Source organism: Enoplosus armatus, chromosome 7 (assembly GCF_043641665.1).
Source record: "Enoplosus armatus isolate fEnoArm2 chromosome 7, fEnoArm2.hap1, whole genome shotgun sequence".
In the NCBI taxonomy this organism is placed as follows: domain Eukaryota; kingdom Metazoa; phylum Chordata; class Actinopteri; order Centrarchiformes; family Enoplosidae; genus Enoplosus; species Enoplosus armatus.
Genome location: NC_092186.1, coordinates 13,194,436 through 13,210,007, shown reverse-complemented (window position 1 = coordinate 13,210,007; position 15,572 = coordinate 13,194,436). Strand labels below are relative to the sequence as shown.

Sequence of the window (15,572 nt, the reverse complement as noted above, 5' to 3'; positions counted from 1 at the left end):
CCACATACTGTATACTGTGTGTATGTATACTGTGAATAGTTCAAGACAGTTTGCACTGATTGAAGTAGAGTGAATTTTTACATAAATAAACATACAATAACATTCCTGATTCCCAATCTGGTATCGTACGGAGTATAGTTTAGTATTTAGCACTTTCAGGTTAAAATGATTTTCTGTCACTTATCAAAGAGCCGTCAGCCTCCGCATGCTTCGGTGGCTCACTCAGAGGGATCAGCAGCCATCACTGACATTTAAATGTATTTTCACCTGCTTTTAAAACCAGCGAGCTGCTAACAGGCAGACGTTTTACATCTGATCGCGCTGACGTCGGACACAGAGACATCTTGGCCATGTTTACACGTTCAAGGCAGAGTTTGTCATCCATGAAATGGTGAGTGACAACTTTATCTCCAATGCAGGTCCACCTTCATCAATCTATTAATTATTAAATCATTAACTAAAAGCAACTTGAGCAGTCAGGAATATTGAAATATGTGATTTATCTCTTTATTAAACCATCCTGGGCTCTTTATTTATACAGTGCACTGCATTTCAGTTCATAGTAAAGTAAGTAAATGCACTGAACAGCTGGCATGGAGACCAATTTGTTCGATCTTTCCAAGCCTTGTGCATGAAATCACAAAACGCTTCATTTATAAAAACACAGACGACAATGGAAGCCTGCCAAAATATATTACAGCTTAATATACAAATATATAAATGTACATTCAATAAATACAATCGGAAGTATTCTTGAGATGTATTGTGGCTATCATGTAGGCCAGTCCATCACACATCACCAAGGCTTGCATGTGTATTTTCAGCAATTCTGCAATGTTTGTCCTTTCAAAATAAGGGCACGTTGTAGACGGAGCTTAGTCAGTGAGGTAAACCGTTGCAGGTGAGACACTGTTGACCCATTCATGAAGTAATTAAGGAGCACTTAGCCATTACTGGAACATTTCAAAAGTGTCCTCAGTTCAATTTCATGAACAAATTTACCAAAACTAAAAAATGCATATATCTGTTGGACCGCAATCTCAATGACTTTTACATCTAAATGTCTGCAGGGGGCTGAGAGCCTTTTAAAGTGACCAGTGGCACACTAACTAAAACGCAAAAAGAACAAGCAAGGCTTCAAGAGATCAGATATTAACACATAACTCATATTTAAAAATATATATATAATGCTGATTAAAAAGGTATTTACAAAGACCGCTGTGATTCTCTGTTCAGTAGATAGTTAATACTTCTTTGGTCCCTGTTGATTGTTGGCAATTAGTGGTTAGGTAAAGACAAACATTAGGGACACAATGATCATTTTGCACATTTAAAAAGTAAAAAACAACCCAAAAACAAAAAGATGTGCCTAAATTATGCCTGTCACTCTGAATCATTTATACATTTACAATAATCCAAGTTCACATAGGCAAAGAAAACACACCAGTTCAAAATACATCAACGGCAGTATAAACAGTACATATAGGCTACAAATGATTACAAAGATATGCAGCAAAGGCTACTGAAAGTGTAAGTGTTGAATGTGAGCACATCATCACAAAGAAAACGTTTTTTCAGCAGCAGAATTTACAGAGAGACAGATAGGAGAGAGCTCGTGAGCAGACTGATTTCCAGCACTGAGGAGGAGGTTGTGTTGGTTGCACTGGGAGTTGAAGTCATGAGGCACAACAGGAAGAAAATCAGAAAAAAAAATGCAGCATTCAGTATATGTCCAGTTACTTGCAAAGGTTCTCCCAGTGCTGCTGTGTGCAGTCTATCTTTGGCTATGTATGTAGATATGGATGATGTGCATGATGGGGGGAGGGGGGGTTTGTGTGTTCGAGTGCAACTTCAAGCGTCGTTCTGCCCAAAAAGACTGCCCTGCATTTTCAGCTTGTGCGTCCTGGAAAAGAAGAAAAGAAGAAAAGACAACAGTGAGCAGGAGAGCTTCTGCTCTGATGATACACAAAACGTCCCAGGGCGGTCTCTTCAGGGTATCAATGTAATCACTCTATTCATTCAAGTTATGTAGACAAATGGGATCATAGGAGAACATTTATGGAGTCTGGAGTGTGCCTTTTTATCGATGATTTTGAAATGCACTAATTACTAATTGACAATAAATAACCTGTAAAATGAGTAAAGTGAGACACTCTCTTCTACTTACAGTTTCTCTTTACGGTTCATTTTGTCTTCTTTTGACTTGACAAAGACTCCGTCTTCTCCTCCCCTGACGAGGTAGGCAAACTCTCCTTCCTTCGCACTGAAGATCACCCTGGAATCACACAGGAAAGGTCAGTTTTGAAGTAAAATTTAAAACCAGCAGTCTGAGGTACATACATGCAACTGGATCTATTCAATTTTATTCTAGATAATCACATCTTTGTGGCGGTGACTAAGAACTCACTTGGACTGCGTCTCCCCAGACTTGATGCGCAGTTTGCGGATGTGGAACTTGCTGCTGCCCCACCAGTCTGACCAGCTGATGATTGTGTCCTTCTCCCAGCGCAGCTTCACGATCATCAGGTCTCCAATGTCCACATCAGTGGTGATGAGGAAGGACAGAGTGGTGTTAGCGTTCAGGACCGGCCTGCAGGGGCGAAAGGAAGAGCAATATTCAAAGATCAGCCACTCAGATTGGACTGTCCTCTACGTGTGTGTGTGTGTGTGTGTGTGTGTGTGTGTGTGTGTGTGTGTGTGTGTGTGTGTGTGAGACGTATGCAGCACGAGTGCCTCTATGGTCTTCATTTCAGTCAGCATAGTGGGAAACACTGTTGCTTTTTCTTGTAAGTTCCATGTGCATGTTTTTGTGTTTTTTGGTTTTCACATGATGGATGCCAAAAACAAATTGCACTAATGTACGTACAGGACAAAGGAAATGTCCTCCTTCTCTCCGTGGGTTCCATACAGAGAAATCTTCATTGGCTGCTCCGTGAAGCTCAGTCGGTCCTTGCTGAAAAAATGCACCTTCACTTGATAGTGGAAGACTAGGAGAGAGGAAACAGACAGTTTACTGGGGGCCAGCTGTACACTTTGGACACATTCCCAGCTTGACATGTTCCCAGCAACTGGCCCACGTCTCTCATACCACAACTTAAAGTTAGTTTAATACTAGAAAAGCCCTTATGTAACTTTGATCTCTCTCTCTGTCTTCATGTGACTGTCGCGGTGCTGCATTTGAACACAGATTTGTGCTAAATCCTAGTTGGTTTCATTCACACATCCTCATGTATATTCATCAGTGCAGTGTATAACTATTTACTGAACATGCTAATCTTTCAACAAACCTTTGAACGTCCTTCACAAAGTGTCCAACAAAAAGACTGCTGACTTGTGCCGAATTGTAATTCTTAAATAAACCTTTCCATTGCATCACATGCAGCGGTGTCAAATTACCCTAGCGTGTCCCCAGCAACTAAAATACCCATGACCTCTTCTTCACGTGACCTCCTGGATACTTGCTACTTGTTGTATATGTCTGCCTGTACCAAGAGTTTCCCTGAAAAGTGTGTGTAGTCTTTTTGTACAAACTGTACTGATATTAATTCCAGCCCCAAGCAGCCACATCCACACTAAGTACATTAACAACAGTAGCTCATACACTAAGGATTACTCCAATTAAGGTATGTGAATTAACTCAACTCTTACTAATCCTCAGTAAAGTACATAAACCCTTTTCTACAGTAGTCCAATGTTCTGTTATGTTTTTCTTGCATTGCACAGAACACAAAACCTAGAAATGCCTCTCTACATGTCCTTTTTCCTGATGTTTACCTTTGTAAGGCATCATTTCGCGGGTCTTGAGGTACATCTTGGTGCTGCGGGCCATGCGGACCTTGTTGATGTTGTATCCGAGCTTGTTGCAGCGGTTCTTTCTGCAGCTGAGGCACATACCCTTGTTGAAGGCCTCTTTGGAGTTGCAGCGGTAGGCCGTGCTCTGCTGCTGGGTGTTCAGCAGAGAGTCGATGAACAGATGGATGGAGCGCTCATGGGAACATTTGACGAGCTGGTCCATATCTGCAGCGCACAAAGAGCACAGGAGCTGTGAAACATCTGCATCTACTCTCAGATGACATCATGCAACAGAGAAAATGTCCTCCTCATGTGTGGATTCTTGACGTGTCAGTGTGTAACTCAATGCTGACCCAGATGGCATCTCTCACTTAATTCTGCCACGCTCAGTTAAAATGCTCACGACAGCTGAAAAACTTTCATCTCCACACAAAAAAAGAACATGACTGTGACATATTGTGAATGTGTCTGTTATGACTGGAGGCAGACATATTTTAATTGTAGCCCTGAAAGCTTTTATTGAGTCAAAGTGTCCGTTGACACCATGTAAACTTACACAAAGCCTATCTTGATGATTTACAACACTGTTGTTGCAAATCCTTCACTTTAATGTGGACAGAGATGTGTATTTATGGTTCAGCGTGTCACACAGAGGAGGTGGAGAAGATTGTTACCACCCAGTCTGAGCAACAGGTTCTCCCTGAATTTGAGTGTCACACAACTTTGCATGTTCCACAACACAATCCGAGAGAATAAACTGTCAATGAAAAACACTCCCTTACTGGCCAAAGGAGACTAATAATGAGGGCAGATGCGTGCCGAAATGCAGGTATGAATCCAGGTCATCTCGTTGAGGTGTACACTCAACCCTGGCTGTATTACCTTACTGCCAGTGTGGGTGAGTGCTTACAAACCTTATCTACAGCATCATCTGAAGCAGAAGCACAATGAAGAATGAGCAGGACTGAGTACGTACTTTGGAGGCCCTTGATGCCTTCTAATGCGATCCCCAGCAGTGTATTCTGGATGTCGCAGCCCGGCTGGAAAGTGCCTCCATTGGGGTAAATGTCAATGTGGCCCACGGGTCTCTGGATGCCGATGCTGCGGTCCGGGGAGCCCCTGGTGTTGGTGTGCAGGACGTCCACAAACTGGGCATCGTCTTTGGACAGGGTGTCCTGGTTGTCTGCATGCTCGAAGGTGGGACCGGCAGGATCCAGACCTAGAAAAAAGGAGAGTGAGGCAAAGGTGATGCCTCGATTGTTTCACTTCTGGAAGAATTTGTTTGTAGTGATTGTGCACAGTTATCCACACAGAGAGAGTGTGTAGCTAAAGAAAGATTGAATGATCACTTCTATGGACTGATCTACTTATAAAACTGTACATTAAAACATTTGAGTATGTGTTTCATACTCTTTTCTATATGTGCAGCTCTGCAGAACCGCTGAAGCTCAGAACAATGCGAAGCAGTGGGGGTGGGTTCTTAATGGGCTCCTGCCTCGGATCACAGTAAACATACTGTTATTCTAAGCAGGTCAGGGAGATTTCAAAGCTGGATAAACTTCACAGTGACAAATAGGGGGGTTGGACCCACAAACTGGCAATGACTGGCTACGTGCAGCCATTCAATACGGGCCTGGAATGTAATGGCAGATGGATCATACTTCATTTGTGCACTGTGTTGTTTTTACAAGCAGGGCGGGAAAGAATAGTGCCCGTATATTACAAGACAGTATGGCATATTTGGATGCATGAATTCATTGGCTCAGAGACTAAATTTTGACATTAAAAGTGTCAAATAAGGCAAAATGTTTCTAGCTAAAACACACTGCGCTAATAAAGGCAGAATTCACCTTCAATGAATCTTCTATTGTTATCTGTCATAAAAGACTGCACACAAAGCCAATAATCATGTCTTCTTTGCCCATAAATTCATGCTTAAATCAAGTGTTATTATTTATCTAATTTCTCGTAAAAACTTCAAATGCGACTCAACCAATCAGAACTGAGGGTGACAGCGACCCATTTTCCAATGAAATATATCTATGCTACTGTTTACCTGCAATGTAAGCAGATGATCCGCTGGTTAAATTAATGATCTCACCTGTGATCCTGCTGATTTTATGGTCCGTGAGGTCTCCGGCGACTCCAGCCACGTGTGCTCCCAGACTGTAACCCAGCAGATGAATCCTCTCCCAGGGCAACTGCAGCTCTTTCTGAAAGGGAGGAGGTGGACGATGAGATGTGCCAAAGGAACATGTTGACATGCCTTTAAAGAGTTTAAAGTGAATCCTGCAGACTTGCAGGAGGGATTAAAACTAATAGTATTCTGTACCTGGCAAAGTTTTAACAGAGTCTGGGACATAATCCAAGACAAGGATCAATTTTATGTTTTGCCAAAACTTTGCAAGCTTTAACCTTGGAAGTCACATAAACAAAGGACAAACAAATGAAAGCATTATTCGTGCCAATACCCCTTTTTTGCCTTGAAGTCTCCTCTAAAAACTGAGCCGAGTAATGAGAGGCTGCTGTGATCCACAGACACGGCCATAAAAAGCCTTTATAGGGTGTTTAAAATCATAACCAGTAGGAAAACATATCCGCAGCAGCACCGCCGGGTACAAAAACATGACATCATCAGCCGCAAATTTGTCACAGATTCACCGGCTGCTCTAATTTCCTGGCTGGCAGATTAACGTGGAGTGCTGTGATAATTTGGTCACCCAAAAGCAAGAGGTCAAAGGCACTTAACAAGGAGGATGTGGAAAATATTATCCAGCTGTTAGCCAGCCGTCAACCTGCTTGGATACCGTTCAATGAAAACACTCACTTGTATCCAAGTAACAAACTTGGCGACGTCGCGGCCCACTAGTTTGGTGTAGGCTGCAGAGGTCGGGTAGTGCTGGTTGGCACGGGTCAGCCAGTCCACCACGATCACGTTGGCACTGGGCTCACGCTCGTAGAGAGCAGACACCAGCTTGGGCACCCAGCTCTCAAACATCCCTGTTACCTATAGTAACACACACACATGGTCACACACATTTCTGAGGTCAGCTGCAGTATGGTGTGATTTATTCAGGCTCTAGTCCTGGAGAGAAGCCAAGGTTCACATCTTGTTGCATGACTGACTCTAAATCACATTATAGGAGGAGATGCATGGACTAACAGAGCTAACTCACTGCTCTCAGCCCGTTTGCTCTGAAATGTGTATTTGTTGTTGTAGTCATCTCACAATAGTTTATGGATGCTCGTCAGTTTGGACTTGGCTCAACATTTATGATTAGTTTGTTCATGCAGTATAGCATTTTATAGCATTATTTCAACTGATATTGGTGGAATAATTTCATTTCTTCAGTGTCTCAGAGCCAGAGGGGCATCAGAAGAAGAACAGTGCACATGACCTTCATTCACATTACACAAATACTTAACTACTTAACTGACTAATAGAGAAAGCTATGGCACATGTGATTTTAATATGATTATTTATAATAATGCATGCTGCTGACAACTTTACATGTAGAACATTTAGTCTGACAAACCGTCCAGCCGTGTATCACAATGAAGGTCTGTGTCTCTGAGTTGAATTCACACTCCTTGATGGTTTCTGGCCTGCCGGCCACAATGTAGCACATGTCATCATCTGGGATGTCTGCAGTGCGCAGGGAGAACTTGGACACAATGTCAGTGTAGTTTGTGATCCATTCAGTGGTGGTCGGCAGGGGAGTAGCGGTGACTGTGGTGTTTACTGTTACAACACACACACAAACAGTAGATTACTAGATTATCATGGTATGACAGACATGTAGAGGGTTGCATGCACAATCAGGGATTCTGATCATGAAAAATGTACATTTATAACATTATTATTGCACCTTCCAGTTCTATGCATCCATACAGCAATGAGGCGGCAATTTGAAACTGTTTCATTAAAAATCAATTACAGAAGACAAAATAAACACACTGAAATTAACAACAATTTTTACGCAAATTACGAAACCTTGCTGCTCTTCTCTATCATATTAAGTGATCACTAATCTCAGCAGAGCGACCAGTCAAACAGTAGAGGAATAAAGCATGGCAGTGTCGCCCCCTTTTGTCTGCACTGCACTTCTACCAGCATAAATTTAATTAAACCTCAACATATTAATATAAAACTATATAAAATATGGGATTCAGTTACATTTAATAAAACTGGATAAAAATGTGCCTCTAACCGTATTAGATTCTCTCAGTGAGTCCAGTTTTCTAACCTAAAATGTCTTTCAAAACTCAAATAAGGCTGCATGGTTTTAAGTGGCGGAATGTCATCAAAAAGGAGGTCTTTCTAATCCAACAATATGTTTTGATATTTTAAACTCGAGATTAATGCGATTTTATTTTTATTTGAATTGTTGTTCACTGTTACTGTTTCCCTTTCCCTCTTTTCTCTCTTCAGACAAAAGGCCTGTGGCTTTTCTTCATGCACACATGGACATGAATGGTATGAAATGGGATGCAGACCTGCAGACCTGAACTCTGAGAGCGTTGCAACGGGTTTACTCCCGGTCAACACGGAAACAGCGCGCATTAATTAACCCACTTCCCGCATGTTTACTTCATTAGAGCTGCGGATGAATCATGAAAACAATATCCTGCCAAAACAAGTTAAAACAAGGTAAACTCTCTGATAGGTCGGGCTTACCAAACACAGTGCTGCTGCTGCTGCTGGTGGGTTCAGGGTCAGAAGAAAAAGCTACAAAGATGTTTCCCAAAAATATCCAAACTGTCAAAAAAGTGATATTTTCTTTTCCCATATTATTGAGAATTTTTTTTGCTAAAAATATCCTGAATAAAAAAACTTGGATGTCGCTCGATCAGTTGTGTAAATCCACTCGTGTACTTTAAAACGCAGGGCACCGGTCAGAAAGTGGTGTGGAGTTGCGGTTTAGGAGTAAAGTTTCTTATGGTCTGTCACAGATGCCGCTACAAGTCATCTTTATGTGTGGCTCATTTGAATATTCAAACATGATTGGCTGGAGTTTAGGGAGGGGGCGGAGCTCTGAATCTCTTGAAGGGAAATCATTCACAATCCACTCTTCACAGAACATGCTGACCCACTGCAGCCAGCAGGACTCTGCATCAAGTCTCATTTAACCATTAGAGTCAATTATCAACCATCAGTTAAGTCGCTACATTTATCAGAAAGTACAGGAAAGTTGACTTTAGGCCAAATTTTCATTCAAAAAATGAATCTTGTGTTTTTCATATTAAGCTGTGGAAAGGAAAAAAATAAGATAGACTATATGTAGGAAAATATTTGACTTTTAAGCCAATGATGTACACGTGAAAGTCTTATTGATGTAGGTTGTTGAGGTGCAAATGTTTTCTTTTTATACACTGCTGTGTGGTTTAATCTATAACAATGCAACATATTTTATGAGCTTGTCATATGTTTGTAATAAGTAACGTATTCATGCAATAAAAAGTCATATATTTCCCTCTCAACTGTGAGGTAGAAGTATAAAGCGGTACTAAATGGAAATAAGTAGAAGTACCTCAAATTTGGACTTAGTACTTGAGCAACTACACTCCTTCCCTGATAATATATATGATATTATAACCAGTGAATTTATGGCTCTCTTAATTGGAATTCAGTATCAGTTTACTTTATTTCACCAGATGATCCACTCAGTATCAGTACTGCTTTCTGGGAGTCCTGGATACAAATATGAAACATAAACACACAGTACAGTCTATTAAGTGTAGTGTCCTTCCTTTTAGGTTACAAACTCAAATACACCAAAGTTCTCCATCTCCAGATATTTTTCCGATCAAAGGTTCAGAAATAAATTCAGTTTCTCATTTTTCTAAATATAATCACACATGTCACTGATGTTTATTATATCAGATTTAAATCTCATGATAAAGTAGTTAGTAGGCATGTTTTGTCAGAGGCCACTGATGCTTTTCTCAGCCAAGTCAGATGTGATCGTCTTACAGATCTTCTTCATGTGGGTGAGTTGAAAGACCCCCCTCTCCCATTGGTGGACCACTGGTGAGTCAAAAACAATGACAAAGCACAACTGGGTAACAAATGATACCACAATGTCTTCTCGTCCCATGCCCTCTGAGGCAAAAAAGTACATTCCTGCCTCATATCATGTCATGTAAAATGAAAGCAAGATGTTAAGGCACTCTGGTGGCAGTTAAACCCTTTTGCGGCACTTAGGGGCAAAAAAAAAAGAAAAAAAAAAGCTAAAAAACTCAAAGAGAAATCAAAGACACATGTAGGATGAGAACAGGCATGAGAAAAATGTGTCTGAGCCCATGTGTCGGAGTTTTATTGTGATTTTCATGCCAAAACACCTGCTTAAGAATGCTTTACACTTGTGTTATCTCTCCAAACTCAGGGCATTAAAACAGACTGACTTTTAGCCTAGATATTTTCCCACCATAATATTATTAAACAGTATGTTCTCTGATGTCAGCAGCCTAATGCCACACAATGTTTGATATTGAGGGATAAAGTTTCCATGTTTTTAAACGTGATATACATCGGTCTTTCAGAGAATCCTGGCGCTCCACTGCATTTAATCTACACATATATTATTCTTCTAAAACCCGTAGACTTCTGAGATATGGATTAAGATGTCACATGTGGAGCGTGACTCAAAGGGAAGGCTGTGTTAGGTTACTTTTTATTGTCCGAGAAAGGTCTCCCCGGTGAAGACTTCACTATGCACACTGGTGGCACGACCCAACTGCTGTACGTGTAAACAATGATAATAACTGCAAAAACTTCATTGCTTCACAGGTTTTTTTTCTTTTCTTCTGAGCTTTAACATTTCATGAATGTGGCAAATACAGAAGTTACCATAAAGCAGCGTTATTACACAAAATTATTAATATCTATTTAGTTTAATATGTTATATGGACTATGCATAAACATTCATTTTGTCTGCCAAAAAGTCCTTCACAGACAAATGTACAGTGTATTATCCGACATAGTGGGTTATTTGGGGGACAGTTAGACCCCAGAAAGGTCTACCTGTTGGAGGAACAAACTCATAAAACTCCAATATCAGAAATCCTAATAGACTTTGGGGTAGTGCTGCATAAAAAGTGCTGTCAGAACCAATCACAAAGAACTCCATTGTTTTGAATGTTTTACAGCTGGTTTCTCTGAGACCCCAAACAGAAGTCAAAAGACATTTTCTTTACGGGACTTCTGAAATGTCATCATGTTTATAAACAATCCTCATAAAATTACGGAAAGTCATGAAATCTCAATGATAAAACAATGTCAAGTATGTTTTTTGAGCTGTTAAAGAGGGCCCCAGAACATTAGGTGTAATGCTAAGTTTGGGTGAATACAATAAAATGGTTTCCTTCATGAAAGACCAACATTTTCTGCACGATTGAACTGTCCTCAGTAATCAACTGCTGCCCTATATTTGCCTTTACTAAACATAGTCTGCTTGTTTCTTTTATGTCACATGTTCCAGTATATGTATGCCTGTGTATGTTGTATGTGTGTGTGTCTGCCAGTGATTGGTGGGAAGGTGATGCTTATGGCCAGACCAACAGGCCCAACCCAGTGATTAGAGAGAAGAGCAACTCCTACCCCCCGGCCTGTGATCTCAGTCTTGATCCTCACATTCACTGCGGTTACTGCACTTGGCCCACAGGGAGACGCGCAGTGATAAACGACAGGGCAGAAATGTCATGTACTGTATGAGACACACCCAGGCACCATCATCGAAATGATGCTTAGTTTCATGGAAAAGGAGGAACTGCAGAAAGAAGATCTTAACACTAGTATGTGATGTTATTAGCAAAAAGAGAGATATACAACAACACAGGTAGACAGTGCTACAGACAGGCTTGTGGTGTTTTGCCCTGTATACACATCTGATACGTCCCAGTTTAATGTCATTCAGTCCCTTTTGATCTCCAATTAGTTTGGCTTTGACCCTGAGAGCTGCTGCGGAAATTAAAAGATCACTGCAGAGACAGAGCATAGCATTTCCAGCTTGAGAGGAATTCCTCCACTTTTTCCTGTTGCTGCTTTTTCTTCTGGAGCCTTGCAAAACCTAAACGGCTGCACATTTGTTTCACATTCCTCTGTTCTCATGTCTGAGAGACGTCGGCTGCAGCCTCCGAAAGTGCAGAGCAGTGTTAATCCACATGGACTGCTTCACGCATCTGCTCAAATGTTTGAGGTGGTGTTTCGAATCTGATTGCAAATATTTAAAGTTAGTTGTAAATACACTCCATCTGTTTCGTTATATGTCTCCTTCGTTTCTCTGTGATGTGTTTAAAGGGGTCTTCTACGCAGGTGAAGCCACGGGTGGACCTTAAATCCCATATAACAACAACATACACACACAAAATATCTGAAAGTGAGACATAAACCTCATAAACGTGTGTTTATGAAAACGAATGGTGGTACAAATGGTGAAATACTCAACTAAACATTCATTTTGATGACTCACAGAGAAGTCTGATTCTGGGAAAAGGAAGACAGGGATTTGGTTTCATGCAACATAAATATTCTTGCAGGGCAAATTTGCAGGGGGCCCCCCAGTGTTTCAGAGAGGTTACACCATATGTGTACAGTATGTGGCTTCCACACTTAGAAGGGGGTTTTATCCACAGCCTGCAAACAGGCTGCTGGTTTTCATGTTTACTGAGTGTTTTCTTGTGACTTTTAATACCAACGTGGCTTGATTTTGATCTGGGGCTACACCTCCATCATCTTCTCTGTCCCTTAAACTGTATTCCTTGCACATTGCTGCCCGTGCAAGGCTGTCCTCTCATTGTTTTTCATTATTTCATTGACATCACATTGTGTTCTCTCCGTTATCTGAATGTTTCCACTCTGCTTCATTGCCATCACTGTCCAGACACATCAGGAGACCAAAACGACCTTCAGGAGGTTCTGCTTGTAGCCAACTGTAGAGTAAATAATGTCAAAGGAAAAAACTCATGAATCATGGTTTCACCGATCATAAGGTTTGTTTCACTTGTGGCATGAAAGCTGAAGAGAAAGCTCTAATTAGCCAACACCAGAGTGGATTGTAGCTGTAATTGCCCTTTCAGAAATCCATTAGAGGAGGAAAAAGAAAGAAAGAAAAAAAGAAAGGCTTCTCAACGGGAGTTCAGTCTTTTACGAGTCTCCTACTAAAGACACAGTGAGGTCATAAAAGAGCCACAGAAAGACGAGGAAGAGGAGAGGCGTGTGTGTGTGTGTGTGTGTGTGTGTGTGTGTGTGTGTGTGTGTGTGTGTGTGTGTGTGTGTGTGTGTGTGAGAGGAAGGCAGTATTTTATTCATCTGTTCAAGGGTGACATGGAGAGGTTGTGTTATACACTCGTGCCGGCGGTTTAACAAGGAAAATGAATTGATGCATGAATTGCGTGAGTGTAGAGCTATGTGTGTGTTTGTGTACACGAGGAGGTTTGGGTGTTTATATCTAACATACCGTGAGCGTGTCTCTTGTTTGTATCCACTGCTCACTGTAAACTGTGTGTGCCCCTTTTATGAACCTTTCAGCCCTCACTTAACCAGTAAGACAACAAACGCAGAGCTCTGCAAGAGGAAAAATAATCTACAACACTCCACCTGGGGAAAAAAGTTGTGTCAAAATGGAGAATTTAAGAAATCACAGATTATGTTTACAGATCATCAAGTCTGATGTATGCAGAATGCAACATGTACAGCAACGTCCAAACTAACCATTATTTTTGTTTTATTGGACGTGCAAGAGTCTTTAATAGTTTTGCAAGCGTCTCGCTGTGAGCCATTTTGTCTTTTGCGGGGACGATGATCATTAGATCAGTAGCAAGTCCATGCTCAGACACCAAACCCCAAGATGGCACTGTCATATAGCATGAGGACATTTTTGTCCGCCAGTTAGATAATGCATGCACATGTGGATATACTTACAGTATGTTCAGCAACTACATGCACACACACACACACACACACACACACACACACACACACACACACACACAGGAACATGTGGGTTAGAGGCTGTACATCCTCTGCAAGTCAGGCCATAAAGAGCCTCAACTGTCTTAGCCCACACTGTGTCCATTACTCAAATACCTACACACATTTGTAATGGACGTGCAAGTGCACACAGAGTCCCGACAGTGACGTGCCCACAGAAAGCAAGCACGCATACATCAATGTGTGCACACACAAACACACTCCAGCAGCTCCATCTGCCCAGTTAAGTTTCACAATTTCATGCCTATATATTACATAAGTGCTTTTACACGTGTGTTGGTGGTTTTATCTTAGTGTTATGAGTGGAATGCAGCCGAGCAGAAGCCTGAAAGATTCCTATGTTCAGTCCATGATGGCAGCTGGTCATGCTAGTGTTAAGATTGCTGTGTGTGCAGCAGTCAGCAGCAGTCTGGTCAGACCGGACTTTCTCAACTCACTGATGTTCCAACTCAGGAGAAAAGATGACATTTCATAACTATTTGATTTCAACTGCTCCAGAACATGCCAGCGTCTAGCCTGGCAGCTGTGAGAAGGGGTTGCACATGTGGGAATTATGCAGTGCAATGTTCATTTCAATTCCTGTTGACTTTCCTATTTAAATCATTTGAATTAATAATCTTATCTGAGAATAAATAGCAAAATAAGAAGTTAATTAAGTCATGCTTTTTGTTCCTTGTGCAACCAGACATGAAAAAATTACCCAAATTAAAGGCTGAGAGGATTAAAGATTAAATTTAGGTCAGAAATAATTCGGACATGAACATTTGTTGAGAGACTTTGCTCACAATGTTTAGCCTCTTATGGCCCCGGATGACAGAGGCCTCATGTCTGACTGTCTCCTTGATGAGGTCTTGGACTGTGATGACCCAGCTTGGCTCAGGTTTGGCCTTCACTCTCCTTTCATCAGTCTGGCTGCTGTCTGAGTTTGATGTGTTTGGCAGGCAGGAAACAGAGTTTGCATCACTCCTCTCATGCCGCTGCCCAGCAGCCTGACATGAGGTCTGGGTGTTCTGCACGAATGATTGTGAGAAGCTCGGGATCATCGTTCTGGCAGCAGACCTCCACCAGATGAAGGATTTGCTCCATCGTCCAAGTTGTCCCGTTGTTACTTATTACATAAAATTATCTGTCTGTGGTTTTGCCTAAATCCCTTAAAAGCACAGAAATTTATTCTAAGAATTACAAAAGCATACTCAAAAACTCATGAAAGATCTCATATTTAAGTTATTCACCTTCTCCATAGCTGTATAGGCGTGTTGATAGAGGTGTCTCTGATATAAAATTAGATGCAGATTTAAGGGGAACTCCACTGATTTTAGTATGTTTACAGACTTTGATATGTCACTTGTTTGAAAAAGAAAAAAAATTACATCTGTAGCCCGCTCCTTATCTCTGCTTGAGGCGAGCGGCTCTGAATTAGCCGCTTCTAGCACAGCATACCCAAACCTCACGCCTAAAAATGGACTGGATATTTTATGTTTTTCCTTCATATAGTGCATTTTTTTCAAATCACATCAGTACTACATGATATTGTGGACAGCCAAGATATTCCCAAAACACATTTGTTGGCAGAAACAGGGCAGGCCCAGCAGACACAATATTTATGTTCCTATCTACCTCTCTTTCTGCATTTTTCTGTGGCTCACAACACAGAAGCTCTGCAGACCTCCTTCTCATCCCTGCAGGTCAAACTGTTGCTCTGAGCATCAGTTCTGTTGAATCATAATAAAGATGTTGTCTCAGCTTTGTTTTCCCTCAGCTGTTCGAGGAAGCTCCTGGTGGATTCACC

General features: G+C 41.3%; 1 protein-coding gene across 2 annotated transcripts; it reads right to left on the bottom strand.

The window, feature by feature from the left end:
- Positions 1-1,779: 1,779 nt before the first annotated feature.
- Positions 1,780-8,582, bottom strand: lpla (lipoprotein lipase a). 2 transcript variants are annotated; one of them, XM_070909427.1, is made up of 10 exons: positions 8,458-8,582; positions 7,329-7,497; positions 6,620-6,799; positions 5,894-6,005; positions 4,778-5,011; positions 3,775-4,017; positions 2,867-2,987; positions 2,408-2,590; positions 2,168-2,275; positions 1,780-1,903 (listed from the first exon to the last, which is right to left on the bottom strand). In XM_070909427.1, the coding sequence occupies exons 1-10, from the start codon at positions 8,580-8,582 to the stop codon at positions 1,852-1,854; spliced, it is 1,527 nt and encodes a 508-aa protein (XP_070765528.1). In that variant the 3' UTR covers positions 1,780-1,851. The 2 variants fall into 2 exon arrangements, with proteins under 2 accessions (XP_070765528.1, XP_070765527.1); XM_070909426.1 differs by having other exon boundaries at positions 7,329-7,534; positions 8,471-8,582.
- Between the last annotated feature and the right edge of the window lie 6,990 nt (positions 8,583-15,572).